General features: G+C 38.3%; 1 protein-coding gene across 2 annotated transcripts; it reads left to right on the plus strand.

The window, feature by feature from the left end:
• Positions 1 to 6537: 6537 nt before the first annotated feature.
• nectin1a (nectin cell adhesion molecule 1a) lies at positions 6538 to 21771 on the plus strand. 2 transcript variants are annotated; one of them, XM_032532840.1, is made up of 11 exons: positions 6538 to 6973; positions 15967 to 16079; positions 17086 to 17344; positions 18480 to 18597; positions 18802 to 18983; positions 19169 to 19286; positions 19715 to 19866; positions 19974 to 20106; positions 20200 to 20263; positions 20578 to 20716; positions 20843 to 21098. In XM_032532840.1, the coding sequence occupies exons 1-10, from the start codon at positions 6922 to 6924 to the stop codon at positions 20671 to 20673; spliced, it is 1287 nt and encodes a 428-aa protein (XP_032388731.1). In that variant the 5' UTR covers positions 6538 to 6921; the 3' UTR covers positions 20674 to 20716; positions 20843 to 21098. The 2 variants fall into 2 exon arrangements, with proteins under 2 accessions (XP_032388731.1, XP_032388729.1); XM_032532838.1 differs by lacking the exon at positions 20578 to 20716 and having other exon boundaries at positions 6540 to 6973; positions 20843 to 21771.

Consider the following 21771-nt stretch of genomic DNA (forward strand, 5'->3'; position numbering starts at 1 on the left):
TTGGATTGTAGATGTAACCGGCAAAAGTAAGTGTGTGTGTGTGTGTGTGTGTGCGTGTGAGTGAGAGATTCATGACCCCTGATCTGAAATTGAACATTGAGCAACATCTGATTTTTGTAATAAAGTGGCCGTGAGCAGCTCCACTGTCATGAAAAGTGAGATTATGAATTTAAAGTGTCAATGGGAAAAATGACAATGTAACATAACACCCTACCTAACTAACTTGCATGTTCACTCTTTTTACAGCTGTGTAATACTCTTTCCAGTTCTTAATGGTTTATTTGATTACACTCCAAGGGATGAGACTTGGAAATCCCCAACCGCTTGTTTTTCAGTCACCTCTTTTTTTCTTTTTTTCTTCTTTTAAAGTTGCCTTGGGTGTAACTTTAGCCTCACAGTGGAGGTTTTTGTCTCACTACTTACTTAAAGATACAGGAATATATTTATAAATGAATCTCCCATGCCAAAACACAAGTGATCACAGTGTATCTAATTAGTGACTATTAAAACCAATTGGCTACACCCAGTAGCCTATGATTTAAGTGTCTCATTAAAGGTCGTCAATACTTTCATAATATGCAGGTTAGTACTATGTATTCTATTTTTGGAATTAATTCAAATCACTTTGTATTATACAAAGTTTGTACTTTGTATATATATTTTCATGAACAATAACTTATGTAATAGGAACAATAACATAATAACACATTACATCTACTTTGATTTAACATTGTGAAACAAAAAGACATTCAACATTTCCACGGGGTTTATATACTTTTTATGCTGTAGGTCTAACCCATACACTTACCACCCTCCATTAAAACATAAAATGCATATGTTGTAATTCTAATCATGTTGTCATCATTAACATTAAGAACACTTTTCTCCAAAACAATGGAGCTTGTGTGCACGACACACGACACAGCTTTAACACAGCTGTGTCGTGTGAAATCTCCTGTTATTTCCATCTGTGTCACAGTTCTGTCCCACTATTATGAACACTGAATTCACAACAAATGAATGTCTCATTCTAAATAGCATCCCTTTATTGAAAACAAATGCTGCAGTTCCCAAAGTCATATTCACATGACAAATTACATACACATGTATCTATGTGTGCCTTTGCAGCAAAAAGCACATCTCCAAACATTTCTGTTGAGTCATCTTCCTTCTTTCTGGTCAAAGAGAGTTATGAAAACATTTTAATACTATTTTAGTGCTCCTGGGAGGAAAACAAGTGAAGGCGAGACAAAGTTGCAAGCTATCGACATCTTACTGTATCAACAAGTGGGCGTTATTGACGCTGCGTGGTTAGATGTGGGTGTGCCAGCACAATCCTGCATGCTTTTTTTTAGCTGTGTGTTTGATAGGAGAAGAGAAGCAGACAAACGATCAAGGAGCAGGAGCTCATCAGAAACATGCTCACAGCTGAACATGGGACAAGTTGTTCTGCAGAGGAAGAAAAGAAAAGTGGGATGCAACAGTTGACAAAATCCTCAGAGCCACACGCACGCACACATGAACGCACACATGAACGCACGCACACACACATGAACGCACACATGAACGCACGCACGCACACATGAACGCACACATGAACGCACGCACACACACATGCGTACACACACGCACACACACACACGCGCACACACACACACACACACACACACACACACACACACACACACACACACACACACACACACACAGTCAATCCACCTACCTCTCTCCACATTGATGCTGGCAACCTCCCCAGACATTTTGCACATGTAGGTGGTGTTGTGTGGGAGTTTGTCTGTGAACTCGGCCAGGGTCATTCTGTAGCCGTGAGGCTCCAGCTCCACCACATAGCTTTTTTCTTTGAACTGGCCCTCTGCTGATGAACCAGACACATTGGTGTTAATAAGGGACTCTTTGGTTCCAGAGGACCAAGAGAACTCATAGCTGTTGATCTTGTTGGGCTTGGGCTCGATCAGACAGTCTACTCTCAGGTCGTTGTCATCTTCAACACACACGGATATCAGATTACATTTTGCTGGAATCAGCAACACTGGGGAAAAACAAAGATGAGCATTATGAGAAACAGAGTGGATAAGCGCATGTGTAATGTGCATGTGTAATTAATTGCAAACTTTATTATAAGCCTATTTCACAAAAGTCGCAAGATAAAAGAAAAGAAATATTTAGTAACAATACTTAATTCTTACCTCCCAGCACTCCAAATACAAACAGAGACTTGAGCATGATGAAAAAGCCATCCAACTTTGAAAAAAACGAAGAAAAAAGCTTATTACAAAGCATCAAATCAAATGAAATGTAAACACTCTTTTGTTTTGCAGTGACACACCAAACTGAGTTATGATCCATTTAAATCAGTGCTTCTCAACCAGCAGGTTGCGCGCTCCAGACGGTTGTGAGGTCATTCTGGGTGAGGTCATGTACAGAGACCAAAATAGAACAAAAAGATGCTAAGGGTAAATTAATCAAGAAATACAAAATATTTGGGTTTAGCAAACATGACTTATGGGTCACAAGCCAACAAGGTGGAGATGCTCTGATCTAAACTGTTGTAAATGTCATCTGGTTGCCCCCAGAACTTGATCTGAGCACACTCGTGGTTCGATCCAATGACTGAACATGATTCAGAATGAAAGGTACAGATATTTTATTTTTCTTGTTTTATTGCCTGTGTATTTCACTTTTCCTCACATTTCTCTAATTCAACCTGGTTTTGCATTTGTCAGTATCCAAAATCCAATTTTACATGATTTTTTAATGTTAAGGTGTAGACTAATGTTTACACATCTCTGCACACACGTAGTTGCTTTTATTATGCCCTGCGTATCTAATGTTCTAGCATATTCTTTGTGTCCCTGATTTGACACTAGTGCTCTTATCTGTTCCCCGAGCTGCAGCTGAACATCTTTGAGCAGTCTTACCTCCTTTCAGGGCTGGATGATGGAGCAGCTCCTGCCGGCGTGCTCTTATCCGGGTGGGGGATAAACAGCTGGTGACTTCAGCGTGCAGAACCGCAGAGCATCACACTTCTGAGACGAGGTGGGAGCGATACAGGGAGGTGGAGAGAGAGTGGGAGGGATAAGGGTGGACCAGAGAGCGCTGATTCGTCTGTATCCTCTGCAGTGCCTGGTGGAGGACACCAGGAGGACTGCAAACCTCTGTCAGCATCATCATTTTCACCAGCAGCTTGTTATGACCTTGTTCCCGTGGTCCTCTCCTCACCTTTGTCTCGTGTCCGGAGCTCTACTTCTGTCCTGATGTCCCCTTCATGTCTCTCTATGTGGTAGCCTCCCTCACGTTTCCACTTTCAAAGCTGCTCTTATACATTATAAATGACTTCCACAGAGATTAGAGTGGTTATTGTAATATGCTCTGTCTAAAAAGCACATAACTCTGCACTTACTATTGTGAAAAGATTGCCCACCTTGTAATATGTTTTAAGATAGTATAACGAGATATGTCATTTTACTGACATCTTGTTTGCACAGTATGAATGCATGTTACCACAGGGTGAATTTTTGACCCCCTAGAAATTTCTAGCACTGTCATACCAAATGACTCATGTAAAATGGCTCAGTGTCTCCACCCTAAGGACAATAATAGGAATTTCATAAAATAATTTGGAAGCAGATTCATAGCCTGCATGACAAGGTGCCAGTGGTACAGTACGCTGTGTGAAGTTTAGTGGTTCCTATATGTTGGTGGATATGACCAAAATCATCCAATTAAGGTCTATTTTTTGAGAGTGAGACAGCTAAATATTACAACAGCGTATGTGTGGAAAAAAGTTATAAGTAGTCTAAATAAAGTGAAACAATTTGTAGGTAAACTAATGAATACTTATTCACTGCATAATGTGCCGTTACCAGCATGCTCCATGCAGGGGGTAGGACCACATCTGGACAGGTACCTTGTTTAGAGGACAACATAGCCTGACTTCCATGTGTTTGGTTGTAATGAGTAACTTGGTAAACCCAAAGCAAACCTACACAAAAAGGAAGAACATGTAAACTAAATTTTTTTGGCTGCATGAACTGAAAGTTTGGAGTTTGTCTGAAAGAAATTTAAATTTAAATGTACAAGGATTTACAAGGGTTTATGTTAGTGAAAAGTGACAAAAGGCCTAATTAATGAAATCCATTCCTCTTGACAATGTATAGGGCAAACAAAATACAGCTAACTAATCTAAAAAAATTATACATATAAAGACATTTTGTGTGGCTTTTCATGTAAACATTTCTTTTACTGATCCCCCAATGATAAAACAACCACATTTTATATGAATTTTGTTGATCTACATGCAACTATTTTGCATTAGCAACATGTTTTGATGGAAAATCAATTCCTGGATTTCACTTTAGCTTATCAGACAGATGTGCCATGGTGACGCCTATAAAATCTTTTTCTCTTTTATCTTCAGGCACATTCAGACAAAGCATCAGACTCTTCCCTTTACTCCCAGTGTGTTCTGCCATTTTGCGGTTTCAGTTTCTGTCATTTCTCACTTGTCTGAAGAGGTATCCTCTGACTCACAGGCCTAACTATCTAGCATTCATGTGTCCTTGACCAGTAGTTTTCAGCGCATGTGAACGTCCAACTCTCATAGTTTATACACTTGATGTTACCATTGCATTTACACCAATACACCATTGCTGCTACTCTCAGTTCTTTTAAATCTTGGCTGAAGACCTTTCTTTTTGATGTTGCCTTTCTTTAAATGACAATGTTCATTTCTTTAATGTTTAATTTCTTATGCTGCACTGTAGCTTTTATTCTTGTGTTTTATGTGTCTTAATGTTCTTATTTCTAACTGTTTATTCACATGTTTTATCTGTTTTTATTTTTTTAACTCTTTTTTTAACTGATTTTGTGTAAAGCACTTTGCATTGCCCTGTTGCTGAAATGTGCTCTACAAATAAAGTTGCCTTGCCTTGCCTTGCCTTACGCAGTTCAATGCATGTCAGTTTGCGTGCAACATTGTTGGATATTTCAGCATTTTCTAAATGTCCATTAGTCTACAAAGGCCAAAGTGTCAGCTTTACCATTTATCTTGCATGTAATTTTTTATTAATGAATTAGTTATCTTTAGAGACTGGGAGGTGTCTTAGTGAAAACATATATATAATTTGTGTCTAGGGCTGCAACTTACAATTATTCTTCAAATAATCAATTAGTTGTTAGGTCTATAAAATGTCAGAAAAGAAAGAAACCAGTGTCGTGAAAAAAATGCATTAATGTGCATTATGTTTTTATATTAAAATGCGCATTTATAGAAAAAAAACTTTGGGGGGATTTGGGGTGTTATTTTGTGTCTCTGGTGCTTCCACACGCATACAAAACTTGAAAAAAAACTATCCAGCTGTTTGATGAAATACAGGTTTCTGGATGTCCTCTGCCTTCAGTGTCCTGGTGAGCTGTTCAAAATCTGCACGCTTTCTACGCCACTAGCAAGAGAGTGGGCTAAGAAAAGTTGTCTTGTCGATATGATCTCATCCCAACAGAGATTGAATAGAAGTGAGATGTCTCACTCTGTAGCTAAAACAAGTGAGATGTCTCACTCTGTAGCTAAAACAGAGACCCAAACACACAGGGTGAAAACAGGATCTGAACCAATGTGCGGTACAACAACAATATGGTGTTTTTTGAATATGAAACCATGCAAACCTATTCTGGCGCAACCTCAAAATACAAGTAGGCCTAGGCTATGAACCTGAAAATGAACACAATATGGGCACTTTAATGAACGTCCGTCACATTCAAGCCTTTGCCAAATGAGTTGATACAAAGTTTATTTAAAGTTTATGTAACTTTTAAACGTTTCTAAAACTGTATAATTTTTCATCTAATGATCATAAATGACCTGTAATAGCAAACGAGACTAACAGTGAAAATAACGCCATTTTTATATTTTTTTATCAATGCTATTGCCCTAGTCCGATTTTTCCACAACATGATTTACGGCAGGCAGACTACAGCATCTCACAGACACACATTGTGATAGATCACAGATTTTGGCGTAACATCTGAAAAGCCTATGTTTTAGTATCCAACCAGGTAAAATCTATTCAGCAGGTGTGGTAAATACACTACCCACTTAGTCCAAAGTGGCTGCTAGAATCAACACGAACTGAAAGTTACGTAGGCTAGTTAATTGTGCTCTTGAATGAATAATTTGTGAATTATATAACAAATCTCACCTTTGTGCCATTAGTATGGTCTTACACAAACTCTCACAAACGCTTATTCAACATGGTATTATTTTGATTTCAGCCTAATGTGAATACACTGCCATGGGCTGGTAAACATAATGTTATCTTTGAGATCCCTTAAACGGTTGGGGGGGGTTAGAGCCACTGAGAGGTAGCCTAATACCTGTATCCACGTGTAGGCTACGTCCCTGTCTGGGCCCCTAATTGCATCCATTGAGCCTTTTGATTTAAAACAGCCTGACTGCGGCTTTTTATTTTTTTTAACTAAATGAGCACACTGGCCGGCCGGCTGTCTGCTCACCCAGCTCAGCCCTCACACTCTGACAGAGAGTTGCCGGTCGGGACTGGGGGGGGTGGAAGGATATCTCGGAAATAATCTGCCCACGCGTTAAGCTGCTTTATCCCCGCCAAGCCTCAGCAGGACAGAGACTGCTCTGCCACCTCCCACAGGGAAATTGGAATTATAGTGGGAGAAAGAAAAAGTGGCACGGGGTGCGGAATTAAGTTTGACAAATCTTTGTTTTGTGAATTAGAGGAGTGTGTTTGTCGCATACATGGAAACCTGACTGGACCCCGACAGACAAACCTGAAGCTGAACCCGCTGCCGTGTGTTCAGCCCGGGAGGCAGGAGGCGTAAAACAAGTGCACCCTGGGAATTTAACCACAGCGAGAAGCTGGCAACGGTGGTTTGGGCATGGACAGCACTCGACTTTGGATATTCCTGATAACAACTTGTGTTATTCCAGGTAGGCTGTTTTTCTCAGCACCTGTTAAATAGATATTAGTGATGTGACTGGTCCTGCTAAAATACACGGTTTCTCTGTATCCAATCTGGAGCCTACCAAACACAAAGCAGGAGGTACAGACACAGCGAGGAGTCGAACAGTTAGGCTATAAAACCTAATTGTTGTATTTTAAATTGATGGTTGCTTCCTAACCTTCTGTATCCTGTATTGTTAAGAACTTGGCCGTTTAAAACATTTTAAATTTATGCATTTATTTTTATAAATAATTTTGTATTAATACAGTGTTAATAGTGTATTGTCTATTTTACATTAGTGTTACATATTATATAAGTGCTCATTTAAAGACTTATCATCACCCAGTATAGTATATGCTACAGGTAGTAAAATTAAAAACTAGTACAGTAGTCACTCTTGATAAAGGGTTAATGTGTTTTAATTGATTATTATAAAACAGTTACTATTGTTTTATAGCTCTATAAGCCATTAATATGAACAACGTTTGGGCTGCCAAGTTGGGATGTTTGTAAGATTTTTCACAACCATAACAGAGTTTTTATGACTAATCTGTAAAGTATCAGTAACATTACTAGTTTCTCAATTTCTCAACTATTTTATATGCCATTAGTTACAATTTGTAAACTCAATGTAAGGGGTGCCTGCTTGTGATTAAGAAAATTAAGTCATTTCTTTATATACTGTAGGCTATAGATGAATTCATTTTCATTTGAACTTACATATGCAGCTCTGACAGTATAATCTGATTTATTCTCTGCAACTATATTACTTTTATCATTTAGTTATTTACTCCTGATCAGAAAAGAAGTCAAATCGTGTTAATAAATGAATGAATCAATGAATTAATGAATGAATGGACCAACTTTTGCCTCATTGTAACAGTTGCAGCTGTGTAACCAGACTAAGCTGGGGCCATGTAGCTAGCAGTTGACTTGTGGCTGTGTAATAAAAGGGGGGTGATGGTATATATATATTACGTAATTACAAAAGTCATTGTGGCAGCATATGGGTGCGTTTAGCTCCTGTGATTGCTTTTTTTCACTAAGTTAGTGCAACCCCCTATGTGCTATAGTTCAGCAGTAATTTGCTGGTGTGCATACATGTGTGTATGTGATTTTACTAAGTGTGAGGCCACGCCATGTGTGGGATTGTTGGGTTGAAGGACATAGCAGTGGATTAGAGCTGCACAGGGAGCAGGAAGGGTATAACAACATGATAGATGTCTAGCCTGCTCACTGTTGCTGCAGTGTGTGTGTCTTATACTGGCTGGTGCAGACTCAGAACACTTCAGACTCAGAGACCGTCAGGATCTGTTGGGTGTCCTAGCAGGTTGATGCGAGTGCTGTGGCAGGCAATCACTGGTATGTTTTAACATGTAAGTTTGCAGTCTTCCATTACAGAAAGACACAGAAAAGACTAAGAATGACAGACAGGCATCCTCATGAACTTTTGCATAATCCACTGTCCACAGCTGGAACACACAGACGCTACCCCACAGAAATAATCCAGCACAAGCACTCAGACCTTCTGTTCATTTCCTCTTTTGTTTGTCTCTTCATTCTCCACCTCCCTTTCCAAATTCAGCCAATTTAAACTATTTTTTCCTGTTTATTGTCTCTCAATCAGTTGAGATAGTCTATACTTCTCTCTATCTCCTCCCTCTCTCTTAGGTTTGTATTCTCCTCTCATGTCCCAAAACACAGACGCAGCAGCAACAGTCATCATAATCCTGTGAGCTGCCTGCTGAACACCAGCCAACTACACACTTCACGTTCCTGCACTGCCACAGAGATTATACATCCACACAAACATGCACACGTATCTATGCGTGTGCACACAGATCCCAATGAAAAATAATGAGATCTTATAATCGATTTAGCCAAAAATTAAGAGAGAAGAAGTGTTTTTCTCCATTTCAATCAGGCAAAAGAATTGAGAGTGGCACACATAATTTGGCCAAGAGTCAGTTTTCATTGTTGGTAAAGCTGTTCTTTACTTTCACACTGCAATATATTGGTTTAGAGCAACAATAAAAAACATGGAAAATAACAGTTTAACAGGTAGTGGTGTACCTGTTAAACCTCTGTCACTTTTAGGAAGCACGTAGTTATGCAACAGTAAGGTTTTAGTCCAGGCATTGTGTGTTATTGTGTGCCTGTGTGTCAGTTTACTGTGCTTCAGGTTTCCCTACATTGTAAGTCACAAGGCCAAAGACACAAACCCAGTGTGTAATCCCCGATCAATCACAGATTTGATGGCTTTAAGATTAAACAGTTAATCTTTCTCTCTCTGTGTTTTTTCATTTTCTCGTCTGTCGCATGAGGTCAGTTTTTTGGTAATCTCGCATTGCCAGGCCTATCTCCACAGCGCTGTGGAGTAAGGTCTGGCTATACCACAGATACTGTAAAAGATTACTGTAAAAATATGGGATTTTTTTTTTTACAGTAATTGACTGTTCTTCCTAAATACAGTGGAATAGTGTAAAAGTGTAAAAATGTAAATAGTGTAAAATGAAGATATAGTTTAAAAGGCATTTGAGGAGCAAAATATTAACAGCAAGCTGTTGTACAATTTAACGGTATACTGCAGTATTTTCTTCTTGTTCAGTAGCCAGGTTGAGTCCACCCACAACACTTTTAAAATTATTTGGCATTGGCAAAAACTATAATGTTACACCAGAGATTTAATACAAATAAGTACAACAAATAAGAAGAAGAGAAAGAGAGAAATGAGAGAATTGTGAGTGACTCTGCTTGGCCAGCACAGAGGTTGATGGCGCGCATCACCCACTTGGCTTACATACTACACATCGCACATCGTCAGCCATCCTGCTGCTAAAGGTAATTTAATAAGGTAATTGTGTTTTTATCTAATTCAGCTGTACCCTGGTTTGTCATTGTGGATTGAATTTGCATTGTATTAACTGTTTTTTGTTTTTTTTTGCAAGCACGCACCCTAATGTTTTGTAGGAAAGTTATTGTTAGCTAGTTAGAGGATAGCATTGTTGTTGGTATTTTATATTTGTAGTTTAGTACGACCAAAGTCCTAAAAGTCTGTCTGCTAAACACTGCTTGCAAAGTTATCCTTTGCGTCTAAAACAGCAGCCTCCTAATAGTTCAAAATGAATTTGAAGTAAACAACTCAAAAACTATGTCATAATGTTAACTCATCTGTTGTAATTATATTTAGTTGCTCATTTTTAGAAAATAATTTCTACAAGTTATATAATTTTCTCATGATTATAAGACACAGAGGTCCTTTTCATGAGAAAACATTGTTGAACGTTTATTTAGTGAATATTATGTGGTTCTGTATTAAGTGCAAATAACCCTAACATACCAAAGCTGACATCTTACAATCTTTCTCTGGTATTACATTTTAGGCACTTTCTTGAAATCATCCCAGAGAGTTAAACAAAGTCAACTTAGGGGAAGGTGATGTCAAAGAGGACGGTAGGCTGGTCCATAAAAAGGCAGCTAGTGTGCCTCCCCATATAGCAACCCTCATCAAGAACGTCTTGGACTTTGTGTGGGGATTCATGTCGACAAGCCATCGCCACACAAGATGTTCATGTTCTTCCGTTAAGTTCTGTTCAGTCAAATTGTACAGTTCTAGGTCAGTTGTTGATGTGTTGTTCTATTAAAGGAAATGGTTGATCTGAGTGTTTTTTTTTTTTAGCAAATGTACAGTATTTTCATATGGCATTATAAGTCTAAGTAAGGTTTTAATGGATCTTTCCCAAATGTCACTATGAGTTGTGTTTGATTGTTTATTGGCTTGAATAAATGGCTAATACAGCCAAAGGCCATTTCTTGCAATCATTTTTATATTAAGCATTTTTCAAAGCGACAAGATTTACAGTAGGTACACTGTAAAATTACATTAAAGAGCAGGAAAATGTAACTGCTAGTTCTTTACTGTAATTTAACAGGGATGTGTTACAGTGTACATTCTGCAATAGTAGAAAACGCTCTTGGTTGTTTGCATTTCTTTTAACCAATCACAATCCACTTCAGCTCCAGATGCAGTGACGGTGGTTCTGCAAAATTGTCTGGGGAAGGAACTTGTTATAGTGGAACATTTGCACCCCGCAAAATAACAGTAAACTATGCTATTTGAATTAGCCGGATACATGGTTAAACGTAATTTGATTTTACCAGTGTGTCGCCGTGTGTACTTCGTCCATAGCAATCCCCAACAAAGTCCTAGTTAGATCATGTTGCTAAATGTAGATGTAGTTTGCAGTTGAATGTGAAAATCTTTATTATTGTAACAGATCTGGAGTTCTTAGTGCCATTTTGATTGATTGATTTATTTTATATAACCACTTAAATATAAAAAATATGAAAACAGTACTCTGTGTCATACATTAAAATACGTAAATCGTCAGGGATGACGCAATAAAGCCCAAAAACTTATTTTCATTGTGGCCCCTAGTTTAGGTTGTTTCTAGGGTGAAATCTTGTGTCAGAGTGACCAGCACTCTTCTTCATCACACTGAGGCTTTTCTGTTATTTAAATAAAGGTAAAAAAGTATCAAACCTTTTTTTTGTGTTTTCCCAAATCTGTAAACCCTTTACCAAAAAGCCTCCAGCAAAACCTTCCACCGTCCCTCTGATAAACTCTCACACAATACAAGAAAAGCTTACAAATGGCTCGTCACATTATGAGAATGATGGAGGATATCCACACAGGATATGAAAAAGAAAAGCCCAACACCACACTGTGATGCTCTTGCTGTTTTTGCATGTTGCCCATTCAACTATGAAACAATATCGCTATTGTTCTGTTACGTTCCCATGGTTGTCAGTGGGCTAGTGAGATAATTTCCTATTGTCTAAACAATAGAAGAATGTGAATGGACCTGGAATAGACACAGCAGAAACGAGGAAGGTGAAAGAGATGTGGGACCAACAAGATATGAAAGTGTCTGTGTGTGTGTGTGTGTGTGTGTGTGTGTGTGTAGTAGGGTGGGGGTGGGGGTGTTTGTGTCTAAAAGGTCTGTCTATTCTGCCCTAACGTAAAGCCCCTAATCAGCTCAGCCACAGAACTCGGGGGGACACCCAGTGGGATGTGTGTGTGTGTGTGTGTATGTGTGTGTGTGTGTGTGTGTGTGTGTGTGTGTGTGTGTGTGTAAAGGATAGGGTTTAGACCCAAGTAAAAGTATTTTGATACATTTAACAGTTTTTTATCAGTTTTGTACAACCATGTGATAATAGTACCAAAGCAATGAAAAAAAATTGTATTACAGAAGAAATTACAAACTGACTTGTGGCTGTTCTGTGTTTACTGAGCATGTTTTTTTTACGTTTTTCCACAATGACTAAGGATAGAAGATGGCCGAGGGGTTAATACCACTCTTGCTAATATGCAAATGTTGTTAATGTTGGAAAGAACCACGCGACCTGTTTCCAGCCTTTGCGCTAAGCTAAGCTAACATAGGCTGGCTGTAACTACAAATATATCCTACTGACGTGAGAGTGGTGTCAGTCTTTTCAGGGTTTTTCCCAAAATGTGGGGGAAGAAAATTATTCCTTTAATAGATGTCATCATTCAATCCTGCCAAAAATTATCACAGAAATATCCTTGAAACAGCAACTCTTCTCTTAAATAAAATCCTCAGTTAAACATGAATCCCATAAGCGTATTGTTGTAGTATGGCATAGTCAGAATCAGACACAAACAAGATAATTCTATGAAGCATTTGATCAATTTTAGAAAAACACATTTTAAATGTTTATCTTGACAACATTATTACTGGTGGAAAAACGTTAAACCACTGAATGTCTATGTTATAGGTATGTAGGTTTAAAAACCTGCATAAACAGATTTATTAGAACCTAATCTATAAAATACTTCTGCAACAACATTTTTATAATTGTAAGCCTCATGTAGAGCAACAAATGGACTATGGTGCAGATGCACTTTAATATCCTAAATGCTGTAATCTACTCCCACTGCTGGCCTTCATCCCTCCCAATGACCCACACAAACACACACAATAGTTTGAAAAGTGGGCACGTGAGATGCAGTGAACTCCTTCTCTAATACAAAACTATTAAACTTATTAATATAATAAAAAAAATGTGGCTCAGGTTTGTACTTGACTTTATGTGATGATGTTGGACATATTTCTGATGATTGTAAGCAGTGCAGAGATTTAGCAGTATTTTGAAGATTTTGTGTGTGTGCATGCATAGAACATGCACAAATGAACCATTTACCTAATACATGTTTGCATATTAAATGCTTTTTCTGCAGATTTATATTATGAGATGAGCCAAAACAAATCTAATAAAGTAGGTAATTAATACACTCTAATCATTATATTCTAATCGTGTTTTCATCATTTAGGTGATGGGAAACTACATAAGCACACACACATGCTGTGCCCTTTTTCTGGGAATTTGTAAATCTTTTGTTCCATTAATCAATTTGAACTAAATCTCATAATTCAGTTTGCCATCAGTTGAATTTGAATTATTGTGGTTATGAATGAGGTGCTGGTTTTCTAGCTCAGTGTATCCTATGAAACCAGTGAAATCATCAACATCATTTCATTATGTCTTAGGTGGCAACAGAGCAGACCTATTGTTGAGCGCCATTCACACGCCGCAGAATGAACAATATTGTTTATAGCATTCTGTTTATTGTTATCAGAGCAAAACTGTAGGACAGCTTCAAGTAACAATACTTGAGTCCAAGTATATGAATCCAACTGTTTGTAAGACGACCTTGATTCTTCTCTGTATTTCAGAGCTGATTGGCTTTTTGTTCTCACACAGCTCATTGATGAAGGTTTTTAGTGTGTCATTCGGAAATACATAAGTTGATGGTGTTGTCAGGGATTTTTACAAGTCTACCAAATTAAACAACAAAATGCATAATTTGAGCATCATAGTACTCCAACGATTTAGCATTGTACATCTATAACATCGTTGGACTCAGGATGAACAATTAAAAATTAAAAGGAAAAAAATTGATGCAGCAGAAGAAAACCTGGTGCCTGCATTACCCAAAATGCAACCCACCAGCTGGCAGTTACTTAACGTAAACATAACGTCGTTTTGGGCCATTTAACTATGTTGAATGTTGCATGTAACTTTTAGCCTACTTCAAATGCTGTGTCCGGTTGGAAAAGAGAACAAGGAAAATACTTAATTACAGTTTATACTTAACTATAGGAAAACATGAAAAAATATGATAACATGTCAGAACAAAAGTAGCACTGACTCCTGCTTGATTTCAATCTGTGCACATTAAGTTCAACAAACCTCTAGAAAATCCCCACAAAGTAAAACAAAACAAATTGTTATTCTTAGGTTTTTATAAATAAATAATTCATGCGCTATCAATGAAGCTCTTACACAGCTCTGACAGAAATATTACTGTAGGATTCCAAAAGACTGTGAATGTGTTAAAGCATTACTTCCTGGTTACCAAGAGGACCTTAGCGCTGTCAGCCTGGTGTGATTGTTAGTCTCTGTGATAGAGACTAGACCAGAAAACTGATGGAACGATCAATATTCATCCATTAATAACATGGAAATATTGGATTACATAATGAACCATGAACAATGGCTCCTTGTTTATATGTTTAAAAAAATACAATACTTCAAACAGGAAAATCCCCCCTGGGTATGGGTTACATTCAAAATGTCTAATTCAGCATTGTGTTCATGTAAAATTTCTGGTATGTGGCATTACATGTTTGAGAAAGTTAAAAGTAACCAGCTAGAGTAGCACTTGCTTTACAGTAATGTCAGAAATTGCTGTTTCCATAATTCAATTTATAGAGTGACACACACATTACACATTACTTACATTAACCTACTCTATATTTGCAACCCAGTGTCTTTTATTTTCTGTTGCCTTTATTAGGGTGACATTATTGTCCTTTTTAAAAAGAGGAAGCCAAATAAATCTTGGGAAGTAAAAACTATGACATGATCATCCCTTAGGAAGCCAATGTATGTTGGTTTTATGTTGCAAAATTTTGTTTTGTTATTGTGAGTCTGTATTTTTAAAGTAAACGTTTCAAGCTAAATTTGGAAAAAGAGGTAAGGTGTTGTTTTGTCCCTTATAAAGGTAAGAAACACACAAAGTGATTGAAACTGATTACAATTCAAATACACATTTGTTGAGATACTTTATGGTAAATTAATTCACATTTTTAGAACTTTAAGGCAAGGTTATTCAAGTAAATTCGATAAGTAACTTTGCAGTAGTTGGCATGTCTGGATGCATTTCCATTTCTTAAGCACTTATCTTTTATTATATACAGTATATTTATATTATATACAGGCCTACTTTTAATGAGGAGGAAGAGGGGATTTTAAATGGATTAACTATAAAAGTAAATAAATTATTTCTTCATAAAGATGTTAGTAATGATTAAAAATATCGATGGTAAGACTTTTGATATTTTAATCAAAGATGGCTGGTGACTGAGGTACAATGATGGATATTTAGCAAAAGATTTCTGTGTGTGTGTGTGTGTGTGTGTGTGTGTGTATACTGTGTAACCATGTGTGTATGAGAATGAGAGCAGCCATTGTTCTGAGCTGTTTTGTTTAGTGTACCAACTTTGTTCCTCATCTTGCATCATGAATACCAAACTGTAACATGTATTCTTTATCAAACGACCTGATTAAACAGGACGTCATTTAAAGTTATCCGACAAACACAAGTAAAGACACATGTCTCACATAGTGAACCGGTTTACATGCTGTGGAGTTGTTGGAGGTGTTCAAAAAGTCAGTGGCTTATTTATACCTCACTCTAATCCATAACCTTTGACCTCAGCTCACCTCTCACGCTGCTAAAATGGATTACCTTTGACAGCTGAGCTCAGCCCATCATGATGCTGACAGTGAAACGCTAAGAGCATGTCAGTCTGATGCTGGCCTTTTGTGTGTATTTGTGTGTGCATGGGTAAAAGTGTGTTTATGTCTTTACCGCTTGTGTTTTACATCCAGGAAAGAATGGCCAGACTGTGGAAATGGATGATGGGAAGTGGGGGTATGTTGGCTCAAAGGTGGATCTTCGTTGTCGGTTCATCAACAGCTCTCCGCCTGTCAAGATCTCACAGGTATTATAATATATAATATGTAAAAGCATACAGTTGTCCACCTGTGGATTACACCCACGTGAATGCAGATTGAAACATAAAATACAAATATTATAATTCATACCCAGGATACATTTAGCAGCAAAAGAGACAGATATTTACTTTTGGAGTTGGTAGAGACCAAAAACAGAGTGAGTGAAAACTTACATTCATCAGGTGGAGACTTGGTTTGCTAACAACTTTTGCCATATCAACTTAAAAGTTAATGGTATGTCAATGTTGTGATGACAACTTGTTTCATTTGCCCCCGATTGGCCAAAGAAACTATTCAGGTTCCAGCATTATCATTAATTCAAATCATGATTCAAATATTCGACAATGACCAGTTTACTTCAGTGCATGTAAACATGTTCTGCTTATCTACAAAATCTTATCAGCCAGTCTCTGTGAAAGGAGACCACATTATAAAACACTAGACATGTCACAGAAAGAAAATTAGAGGCTAGATTTCACATGCCCCGTAGATTCTTGCTAATTTAGAGTACACTTACAAGACAAAAGGCCCAAATTTTAGATTTTAACATGTAAACAGATATTTTAAAACAATACGTTTTTCTGTCAAAATTACTTTAAGGGACCATTACAGCCATTTTGCCTGTGTAAGCCAACTAACTATATTATTTATTATTGGCTACAATTTCCAAATTCACCAAGGAAGTCATTTTCATTTCAGTAAGGCATTGCAATTAAGAAAAGTCCCTGATCTGAACTGCATTACCACTTAAGAATAATTAATCCCATAATGCAAAAACGTAAATCACTGGCTGCTAAACTTGTGGTTTGCTTTTTAAAATGGACATTAATAATGAAAAACAGAAATATGCAATATGCCTAAGTTAATTGGCCAAAACCACTGCCCACTCAAAATTACATAACTAATATAACAGTTTCAGGGTTCATATCAGAGGTCTTTTACACTTTCCCTCATCATTTACTTCTTCATTTTAATTCATCCTTCTCTATCAAGGTAACATGGCAGAAACTGGTGAATGGCACTAAGCAGAACGTGGCAATTGCAAATCCCTCCCTGGGTGTGTCTGTGGCCCCGCCCTACAGAGACCGTGTCACTTTCAAGAATGCAGCAGTGAGGCGGCGGACTCCGACTCTGGAAGACACCACCATCACTTTCTCCTCGCTCCGCCTTTCTGACGAGTTCACCTACATCTGTGAATACACCACGTTCCCTGCAGGCAACCGAGAAAACACTGTAAACCTCACTGTCTATGGTAAGGCAAATTTGTGATGATCTTATCCTCAAGTGAAATACAGTACACATGATGGAGATGTTAAATGTAAAGGCACATACACCTCAGCAGTTTCCCCTTGTTCACAATCTTTATGATAAGCTAAGAAAACCACCCAGCTAACTATATAGCTACTTAAGAGAATATAAAAGAACCAAGACAAAACTGACAGAAGGACAGGAAGCCGCAATTGCTAATTGGTCTGCTACTTCAGCACCACGGACAGCGCCATGCATTTAGAAATACACAGCCCAGTACGGCTACTGCTATTTCAGAGCCATGGTCACGGCCATAGATTCTAATGTGCACAAACCCTTAGTCAGAGAAATATATAATATGGAAGGTTCTGCATTAAAATGTATAACAATGACTATACATATGTTATGTATTTTGTTTGTTTGTACATTATCTTAACCCCCACTGGCGAACTAAGTCTCCCAGCAATGGGGGTACAACAAACCCCTTTCCCCCTAATGCAGAGAAATTGGAGAGATAACAGCGACATGTAAAATATATTGTGATATTGGGGTTTTAGCTGGCTAATGTTAGCTTGCTAACTTGTCAGCTACCACACCAAATAGAATCTAAGTATTTAAGTTATGTGGGAAACACTGCAGCTATTTCATTAGAATGACAAAACATTAATAGACATTACTAAATATAACGTGAAAACAACTTTAATACCTTAACTAGTCAGTAAACAGACACATTTTCATCGGCAATTGTGGTTGTGAAGACAACAACTCCTATGATCCCATACTTTTGAATGCACGTCATCAAAAAGTCTGTTTTAATTGAGAAACCTGTACAAAGACCCCTAGTGGCAGAAAATGACATATTGTACATAGTGGGCATGCATCTTGGTCATTTTGCTAACAAGGAGGATGGCATCCCCACTTAAATCGCATACTGAATGTACGCACACAAGAGTGGCTTATTCCCAAAATGTTAATGAGGTGACTGCTGTTCATATTATCTGTAGAGTCAAGTTATAGCTTTTACCTGTCTGCCCTTTGAATAGGCTGCCATAAGTTAAACATTATGCAATATTATCATGCTTTAAAAACATGCTAATGCTAAATTAACTCTATGTTTGTGTATATTTTTACTCACTCAGTTCGCCCAACAACTCAGATGACTCTGTCCACGCCGACGCTGGTTGCTCGTTCATCCAATGTGAAAACTCCCGTGGCCACCTGCGTCTCTGCCAATGGAAAACCACCCAGTACTATCAGGTGTGTGTCTGTGTGTGTGTGTGTGTGTGTGTGCTTTAGTGGAAGACGGATGTTTCCTCTCTTTTCACCCTCCCTTTTTAAAATTTATTACGTTATGTGTACTGACCTTTTTTGCCTTAGTTGTTTAATTCTCACTTAACTACAAGTCAGCCTACATCAGTGTCTCTCTGTGTCGTGACCCTGATTCCACGTTGATCTGAGTAGATGGGAGACAAGGGTGCCGGGAGAAGTGACCACCCGGGAGTACAGGAACTCAGACGGTACGTTCACTGTCCAGAGTGACTACATTTTGGTGCCCAGCAGAGAAACACACAAGGAGACGCTTACCTGCGTCACCACCTACAACGAGGAGGTCTTCACTGACAGCGTTACCCTCGATATTCAGTGTAAGTCTTTTTCAAGCTCATACCTATGCAGGTAAAATATAAACACTATTACAAGCGCATTTCCGTTATTTGTTTGTGTTCGTTTTTGTACCAGATGAGCCAGACGTTTCATAACCATACAGGTAAAATATTAACACTATTACAAGCTAATTTCCGTTATTTGTTTGTGTTCGTTTTTGTACCAGATGAGCCAGACGTTTCGGTGGAGGGGTTTGATGGAAACTGGTACCTGAACCGAGAGAATGTCCAGCTCAGCTGCCAAGCTGATGCCAACCCGGCTGTCTCTCTGTATCAGTGGAGACTGTGAGTATAACTCTGTTTGTTTGTGTTTCACTCACATTTACTATTCCTAGTGATATCACCTTATTACAATGGATCAAGGAGGTTGTGGTCCATCCTTCCCAGCAACATTTGTTTGCTCATTCTTCATGCAAATATGTACTTTAATTTTCGTTTCTACTGACAACAAATGCAGCCAAACAACACACCATCTGCTTTCCTTTGCTTTTGTCTATTCCGTTTTGTCAATACTGTCTCGTTGAAATGGGATAATTCCCAGAATTTCCCCAAAAGTTCACATTTTTATGTGGAAATTGTGCTTCTGCTGTGTTTGATTAGATCACAAAACAAGCAAGTAGAGGTCGCAAATGTATAGGGCACTGCATGTTTAAATGAAAGTTATGTTGATTGACGAGACTCTTAGTTTCACAACTTTTCTGTATTTTTTGCAGGAGTAATGGCTCCTTACCGAGCAATGCTGAGATTCGAGACAACGTCCTTACCCTTAAAGGGCCGGTCACATATGACCTGAAAGGCACCTATGTGTGTGATGCAACCAACAGCATTGGGACACGATCGGGCTCTGTGGAGGTCAGCATTACAGGTACGTTCACCCGGAGTCTGGGGTCATTTGATTTTACACTTGACTACTGTAAACAAGAAATGTGTCTGTGTGATTTTTTTATTGAGGTTTGTGTGTTTTTTCTGTAGAAAAGCCTCTACCGCAGATAGCAACGGGTGATGTCATCAGCGTAGTCGCCTTATTACTGGCTGCCGGAGTGCTTATGGGCATTACCGTCACAGTCCTGGTGCTCAAAATAAGAAGTAGAAAAGGCGACTCCTCGTAAGTAAACAGCCATTAGCTCTCTAACATCCCAACATGCTTTGTATCCTCTGTTACCATCATAATCATCTAACTTATATTCTCTGTGATCAGAAATGACTCTCCGTCCAGAAAAATGTCCCAGCCATTAAGGAAAAGACCAGCAGATGATATCCAGGTAACCTTTGTGTTGTGTTTGTAATCACATGTTCAAAGAGTTGCCAGTGGGCTTAAGTGGAGATTTTGTACATGAACTTGTTTATTATCATGGCATTTGCAGCAAGAATCTATGCAACTCTTACAAGAGATCAGCTTTGATTCAGATTTAGATGTTAGAATAAATGCACTGTACTCTTAAATTATCGTTACACTGTTCTTTATGTGGAACATATTGGAAGCTCTGTACTTCGTTATGTATATGAATGTATGTAAAGGCTTGGTCTTAACAGCATTTATAACTGCAAAATGTTTGCTAAAATCACTTCATTTTAGAGGAATCTGTGTGATCAGAGGATTTGCTCAGGGAGTGCTTTGCATGAATGTGAACTTGCCGTGTTGGCCAGTTCCAAACCGTCTGAACAGTGCTGATCTTTAAGGGAACAGAGACAGTCCATACTAGCACTACTAGGAGGTCAGTAACTTTACAGGGTACCTTTAAGTACATACTAAACAGTGTGCACGATCAGTATATCTGGTAGGGAGTATGTGTATTGTTTCTAATTTTGATACATTTTTAATGTATCTCATTTCTCCACAGCACCCGGGGCGGTTTTATGAAGAGCTTCCAAACACAGCAGATTATGTAAGCTACAGACTGGCCTGCAACAAAGAGGACTACCCAGAGCCCTACTCCCCTCCCATCAAGCCTCCTCTCTCATTTCTGCCCCAACACCCCTACAACTCCTCACAACCGACTACTGCAACCAGCAGCAGCGGCACCAACACGCCAAAAAACACTTCCTCTCCTCCTCTTCCTCCTTCACACACCACAGCCATCTTTAGCTACCCCTCGGTACCAGGCCTGGCTTCTCCTCCCCTGGGAGTGGTGGCGTACACTTTTCCCAAAGAGCAGTACGTCTGAACCGACACCTCGTCAAAAACTAAAACCTGTAAAGCGAGCTCAGATGAAATGACCCAATATAAACTCTAACATTTCCTAAGAGAAGGCTGGAAAAATTTGGTTAACCTTGCATCATTGTGGATAGCACTGGAGATCAAAGAACAATGCAGCTTTTATTGTTGGACTTAAAATTAAGTCCAGTTTTGAAGCATTTTCTCTTTTATTGTGTTATCTATTATTTAAAAAGGGAAGATTGTTGAACCATGTTTTAGGTGTTGAGAATAGAAGATCAAGTTTAAGATGATTTGACTGTCATTTGAAAAATTTATATTGCATGGATGTATTACATTTTATTGGATTATCTCTTGATGTCCAATGTGGTTGACCCCTTACTTAATCCTCTATGGTATTATTTTGTAAAAAAAAAAAAAAAATAGAAATACAGAAAAAAAAGATTATAATTTCCTATTTTATCTCTAATGCCCACTCTCTTTATCCTGTGTCATACTCACTGACCTTTAGTGAGAAACAGCAGACCTCACCATTTGGTTTTAACCTCCTGTTCTTATTTACTGTGTTGGTATTTTGTATTGTTTATGTTTTTCTTGCAAAGAAAAAAAATTCTT

The sequence above is a fragment of the Etheostoma spectabile genome, chromosome 13, assembly GCF_008692095.1.
Source record: "Etheostoma spectabile isolate EspeVRDwgs_2016 chromosome 13, UIUC_Espe_1.0, whole genome shotgun sequence".
In the NCBI taxonomy this organism is placed as follows: Eukaryota; Metazoa; Chordata; class Actinopteri; order Perciformes; family Percidae; genus Etheostoma; species Etheostoma spectabile.

What these genes read in the sequence shown, in the direction of transcription:
- nectin1a (XM_032532838.1), top strand. Translation starts at nt 6,922, where the DNA reads ATGGACAGCACTCGACTTTGGATATTCCTGATAACAACTTGTGTTATT. An exon ending in CGCCTGTCAAGATCTCACAG is followed by an intron (nt 16,080 to 17,085) that starts GTATTATAATAT and finishes TTCTCTATCAAG; the next exon opens with GTAACATGGCAGAAACTGGT. An exon ending in GACCAGCAGATGATATCCAG is followed by an intron (nt 20,264 to 20,842) that starts GTAACCTTTGTG and finishes ATTTCTCCACAG; the next exon opens with CACCCGGGGCGGTTTTATGA.